The sequence below is a fragment of the Glycine soja genome, chromosome 16, assembly GCF_004193775.1.
Source record: "Glycine soja cultivar W05 chromosome 16, ASM419377v2, whole genome shotgun sequence".
Lineage (NCBI taxonomy): Eukaryota > Viridiplantae > Streptophyta > Magnoliopsida > Fabales > Fabaceae > Glycine > Glycine soja.
Window position 1 is genome coordinate 5,310,688 of NC_041017.1, and position 6,962 is coordinate 5,317,649.

General features: G+C 30.7%; 1 protein-coding gene across 1 annotated transcript; it reads right to left on the reverse strand.

Moving 5' to 3' along the window:
- Positions 1-807: 807 nt before the first annotated feature.
- LOC114389406 lies at positions 808-4,832 on the reverse strand. The gene is made up of 2 exons (XM_028350074.1): positions 4,543-4,832; positions 808-1,077 (listed from the first exon to the last, which is right to left on the reverse strand). The coding sequence occupies exons 1-2, from the start codon at positions 4,692-4,694 to the stop codon at positions 996-998; spliced, it is 234 nt and encodes a 77-aa protein (XP_028205875.1). The 5' UTR covers positions 4,695-4,832; the 3' UTR covers positions 808-995.
- Positions 4,833-6,962: the final 2,130 nt, after the last annotated feature.

Consider the following 6,962-nt stretch of genomic DNA (forward strand, 5'->3'; position numbering starts at 1 on the left):
CGCACAAACCTACATAGATATAACAAGAGAACAGATGGATTTGACTTCTGCTCCCCATCGATCAAACGTTGAATTATAACTACATTACATAGATTGAGTCGAAATTAAACAGCGATATGAATAATTTGATTGATATATAATTTTATAGATATAATAAGACTAAACTGTATTTTGTTTTACCCCCAATGTTTCACAATGTCACAAATAGTCTACCAAATGCTTTTTTTTCACGAATTTTGCCCCCCACTTAAAAAGTCATCACAATTATGATATTTTGTGACAACTTTTCTTTGAAAACGTCACAATTAAGATTATTTTGTGATGATTTTTTCATTAATTGTGACAGTTTTTTTTACTTGGGAGCAAAATTCACAATGTTTTGCAAATTAGGAGGAAAAATATTTTGAGAGCAAAATTCACGATATTTTAAAACTTTAGGAACACAAAGTGCAATTAAGCCTATAATCAATGTAAAAAAATGGCCAGAGAGGATTTGCGGGTTGACCCAAATCACTAAAGAGCTTGTCTCAAATCTTTGTCATCACCCCCACCCCCATTCTACCATAGCAAAAGAAAAATAGAGGATAAAATAAGACATAAATTTAGATATGGGCCAGAGAAAAAAGATTTTCCTTAAACAATCTGAGCTTTCAGTTAAAATATAAATCACCTTGCAGTAGTGGCAAAAAAAGTTGCAATCCAAAGTGAACATTTTGAAGTCCAAGAAAAGTTACAGCCAAATAGTTCTCAGCAGTCAAATCATGCATAATATGCAAAAAAAAAAAAAAAAAAAACTGGAATGCGGTATAACCAAAATTGTCATCCGTCATATTATTGCTAAATATATATGTACTAATACAAGGGTCATTCAAGAGTAATATGAACAGACAGTGATCAAGAATTCATTCTAGTAAAGACACAAAAACATGTATCCATTCAAAAACAATAAGAGAAACACAATTACTGCAGTAACATCTGCATCACCTGTATAAACATTAATGTTTTTTGTCCTCCTTAGGAATGTCTTTCGGAGGAACCTTTGATTCAAATTCTTTGGGAGTGGACTTTTCCATTGTCCTGAAAGATGGCACAAAAATCTATGAATTTATCTACTTAAAACATAAGCATCATGATGCCCTTACTAGCGCAACTAGATTATTTTATTAGGCAAAGTGCATGGGATTATTTCTAAGATTTCTCTAACCTTAAGAAGATTAACAAAATACACACAAAACACGGGTGAGAATACATTCAAATATCCAATTCTCAGTAAGGAAGAGTTTATAACAGTAAATTTTATGGTAACATTTCAATAATCCAAGTGGGGCATAAATTTCAATCAGCACAAACATCTCTGTCAGTTTAGCATTCCATTTTCATTATAACATAAAATCTGCATATTTCACTGAATCATAAACCAATAAATATTAGATAACTTGTCTATGGGCCCAGTAGCTAATCCATTGATCAATCCTCTTATCATATCCACTTCAAGGGGGGTTTACAATCTGGTCAGTTTAGTCAGGGATAGCTCTGCCCGGCCAGCATCAGTCATTGGTTACAGATAGTGACCCTTAGCCCAAATAACACCAGTATATAATCAAAATGCACATAAATAATCATGTGACTGTGCATTGAGACTATATCTCCAAGGACCAAAAAGTCTGCCCTTCTCAATTCTTGCAATGCATGACTCAACCCTCATTCCATTACTCATCAAACACATCTTGACATTTTACAATTCATCAAAAGTAACTTGTCAAACATGGCAATGTAAGTATCCACATATACCAAAATGAATAACTCATTCAAGCAAACACATGCCTCTCATATTAAATGGGAATCATCCCAAGCAGGTTCTTTCATTAATATTAAAACATCACATTCTAGTGTGTGTGTGTGTGTGTAAATATAATTAACCCAAGGCATGCTAGTTGGGGATCTATTATAAAAAATTCTATTTTTCTTATTTGAAATTTCTTCTACATCTTAAAATAATAGGATATGGGGTATCCTTTTGTTATAATATGGATGAAACACTATGGGGTTCTTTGAATAAGATCTAATTTCATACTCTTCCTGAAAAGCATGTGCAAAGTCTTTGCCTTCCATTTTAGGTTATTCCACTTTAATCTTACCGAATTTATACAAAATAGAGCCTTTAAAACAATAAGTCAACATGTGTACACTGCAATCAACTCAAGGATCCTAGATCCTCTTTGAAATTCCACACATAATCCAATAGGAAAAATTATTCAAACAAATCAACACCAGTCCAGTAGAGGTCAAATGGGCAAATTCACATAAAATTTGTAATTTTTTTCATGAGAAAATAAAATAAACAGTGTACACAAATCAAGCTCCAAATCCTCCCTCAAATCTGTGCACCATGTTGCATAAGCTCCACATACAGGAAACAATTACACTAAAGAAGGACACAACACATACAATTAGATTTTCTATATTCAAGTCCCATAAGAAAACTAAAAGAAAACACAGCAGAGAAAAATAGCAACTAATGCAATTATCTTTTAGTCTTTAAGAACTAAGTTTTAAGGATCTTAAAGCCTGGGAAATTTTCTGCTGAACCTAGAAAATTTACTCAACCACAAACTCTTCAGAGAATAAAGAATATCCTCCCCCTACTGCTGCATCTATAATCACTCACAGTCTGGGTGTTCCTGTTCCTATCTGCACTAACCATGTCCTTACTCCTTATAATTAAGCACCTCAATTTTTTTCTTCACCTCTCATTTTGCAATTCCTAGTTCCATCCTTCAACAAAGCCAAGAAAATGAGGGAAGAGACCACCCCCCCCAAAAAAAAGGCATCCTCCCCAATAAAAAACTGCAGCACCTTCCCCACCAGAGATGAAGCCAAACCAACAAACTCAAACCCTTTGTTCTTACTGATAAAAAAAAGTTTGGAAAACATGGCTACAGATCTTGATCTCCTACAGTTAATTTTTAAACTGCTCAAATCTCAACCCTTCAACATATTTGATCCTCTTTATAAATTACAATAAATAAAGGGGGAGACCATGCCAGAAACATAAAAAAAAGCTAAAAATAACCATCACCAACTTGGCTAAATAACATTTCATGAGAAACAGAGGATCTTTCATTACTTTCACCATCCTCTTTTCTTATATTTCACTATGATTTATCAATAAAATAATAAAAGTACACCAAGTCTCACATCTTATTATCTTGAAATTAGTAAGAACTAGAAATAATTCTAAATTACAGCGGAATGATTAAACACATTCCTACAGTCAGTGACTCACCAACATAAAAATTGATGCATATCACCCAAAACAACTTTTGGCAGCATACCGATCACAAGACTAAAGCATCCTGCATCCCTTACAAGACTACCTTATACTATACATATAAAGTGAAACAATACTTCACTTGTGTTCTTCTCATCAACCCCTTGCAGGTTGGAGAGAGGGAAGATAAAAAAAGAAAAAGAACAAAAATCAGCTATCTTCAGCCCAACATAAGCTACATAAATCTATCCAACAATACAGACTTTTCAAGTGCTACACAGTACATGTTACATACACTAGTTACAAGCTCTAATTGCATGCATGTAAACAGAAATTTAGTGCAAAAAAACAAGTGCCTTGCACAGCATTACCAGGTTCACAGTGCACTCTGATAAGTGGTACAAATATTGGTACACAGTGCGTCAATGTGCAAAGTATGCAGCACATTTGGGGTATACTTAGCTAGTACTATATTGGGGTTCATAGTAAGTTTTTGTGCTTGCCTCACAATCCAGTTTCAGAGGCCTATGAACAAAGATAAAGAATCACAATCCAGGGGCTTCTTTCTCTCGGATTCTCACACCCATTACAACCGGAAAATGAAATCTACAGCGCTATGAAGACACGTTGAAAAATGAAAATCTATAACAATTACAAGCACCTGAGACATCATCACAATCTAAAATCATCATTATCATCATTTGCAGAGAACAAATGGGAGTTCCAACTTGCCATCAGTTCCACTCTCTTTTTGACCTCTCTAGGGTCGCACTAACCTCACCCAAAGGCACACATACTAACCCACAAGCTCGCATTTTTTCAAAAGAGCAAAACTTACATTCAGTTTTATAGGTGTGGTACGTGTTGTTCTCCAATTAGAATTAAAGTTTTATCTTGGTAATTTGCAAAAAAAAAAAAAAAAGTGTGCATTAAAAGATTATGCATATTAACAAAGTGAAACTCTAATTCTAATTGTACAACAGCACCAATAGAAATGCATGTAAGTTTTATCCTTTTCAAAACCCAAGCACCTTAAATCATTTAATCAAAGGTTTCACTCCTCCAAAACCCACCTTCCCATTATTCTCCAATGTACAAAACTCAAGAAAAAAACAATAACTAAAAACGGATCAAGCCGTGAACAAGAAAAAGCGAAATGACCCAGAACACAAAATTCAAACTTTTACACAAAAAATAAGAGAAAGAGAGAGAGAGAGAGAGAGAGAGAGAGAGAGAGAGAGAGATGATTAGTTAGTAAAGGGGGAACCCACTTGGATGTAGCGGCGGTTTCTTCTTCGAGCCAGTTGCGAATGTGCTTGACGTTACGCCGGAAGACGGAGGCAGATTGTCTGACGTCACTCCTAAGGAGAAGAACGACGGCGCTTACACCCGCCACCGTCAGCACGAAATTCGTCAGCCCCATGATGCCTTCGCTTCACACTCAGCACGGCGATCCGCTGGTAAGGGTTCGGTGGGTTTTCTGATTTCTATGGGGGAATTGGTGTGGCTTTTACGACGCACAACTTAAGAACCAGAAATTTAACCTACACCAATAAAAGTTAGGGTGCGTTTGGTTTGTACTTAAATCAGCACACACAAACATACAAGTTACTCTTAGATAATTTTTTATTTATTTTTGCATATCATTTCATGAACAGTATGAATAATATAAGTAAAATAATATAAAATTCACTATAATATTAATATTAATTATCTAATATAGATAATACAAATAAAATAATATAAAATTTACTACAATGCTTAATATTAATTATTTTAATACATTTTATATTAAATTTAATATTTTTACAGAAATAAAAAAAAAAGAGAAATTAGAATAAAAAACCCAGTGTTTCCTTTTTTAAAATAATTACCTTGTTGAGTTATTATTTTTTAAAAATTATTAAAGAATAAAGAGATAGAAATAGGAAATGTGTTTTTTAATACATTGTACTTTGAAAAAAAATTATCCTATGATTTTCTGAGTAACAGAAGTTATAAATTTTGGCATGTCCTTTTTTAAATCAAATATGGAATAAAAGTATTCCAATATCATAATTTTTAATGAATCATTGAAATTAAGATTATTCACTCGATCCAATAATAACAAGATAAAAAGTAAAAATTTATCCCAAAATCATTATCATTTTGTTTTGGTTTAAATATTTTTTCACTGTATTTTAAAATTTTTTATTTTTGTTCTTATAATTTTTTTTTCATTTTTGTCGCTGTGTTTATTTTGTTTTTTAAAGCGCCAATAAAAAATATTTTGAATAGTAAAAAATATTATTTATAGCGTTTTAAGAACGAAAAATAAAATAAATACATCTTGCAATGAGTAGGATGAAAAAAAATTACAAGGACAAAAAAAGTATTTAAGGAGGGTGTATTGGATTGGGATTTTAAAAGATTATTTTAGTATAAAAAATTTGTAGATTTTAAAAATTATGTAGAAATGTTATGACTTGTAAGATTTCTTTATAAAATTTTTGTGATAGTTTGAATTTTAATGGATTTATATCATAAGAATTTAAAAGATTTTAAAGAATTTTATAAATTTACAAAATTTGAAAGGACTTTGTAACTTTTCAAAATTACAAGAATTAATAAAAAAAAGTAATAAAAAAATATGAGGTTTGGATAAAAAAAAGTAAAACTAATATAATTTTTTTAATATTTTAATAACTAAATTAATTCTAACTTTTGGTCCTCTTATACTAACCCTTTTTGTAATAACATCTTCTCATTATCGCTTTTGAATTTGAATAATAAATTTAAAATTATACATTGATTTTCTATTTTTTTCAATTACTATAATTATTTCATGATAAATCTAATGACATGATTAAATGTGATGCAATAGTAAACATACATTAGAAATGAATGATAAAGGTGAAAAATTTGTGCAAGAGTTACTAAGTAATGAGTTATCTCGAGGATAAAATTAAGACTCACAGTCACCAAAATATTATATGGAGTAGGTGATGAGCATGGTGAGCATAGTTAGTATAAGAAAAATATGATTAGCTTTGACACATAAGACAAACATTAATTCAATTTAAAAAACAAACAAAAAAGTACAAAGGGGAAGAAGATATTTGACATTTTTTGGTTCCAAAAGAATATGAGAAACATACATGACACAGATCTTAAAGAATATTATTTTTTAGCAGTTGTTTGGTACCTCTTTCAACTGAGTTTAGTAAAATCTTAAGGGATTATGTGAGATTGTTTGATAGGTGTTTTATACTAAAAAGTCATATGAAATCCATCCAAATTCATCTTAAAAAATAATGCATCAAAACTTATATACTTTTTAATACTAAAAGACTTTTTTTAAGTTATAAAAAATCTTAATTAAATATTACCGGATTTTCTTGCACTCCTTAAAAAATTTTAAAAATCTTAATTCAATATCACAAAATTTATTTACACCATTTAAAAATCCTAATTAAATACCACAAGACTTTTTTATAAGAAAAAAGTCTTTTAAAATCCTTTGAAATCCTAATCCAATACACCCCCTAAATCTTTTGTGTTTTTTTTTTGTGAATGAAACCTTTTGTTTTTTAATATATTATTGATTTTTTTTATTTATATATCTTATAATATTAATGATATGGATCAAATAAATAAATAAATAAATAAATTAATGATGATAAAGTTATCTTTGTAAAATCGTTATTATCTT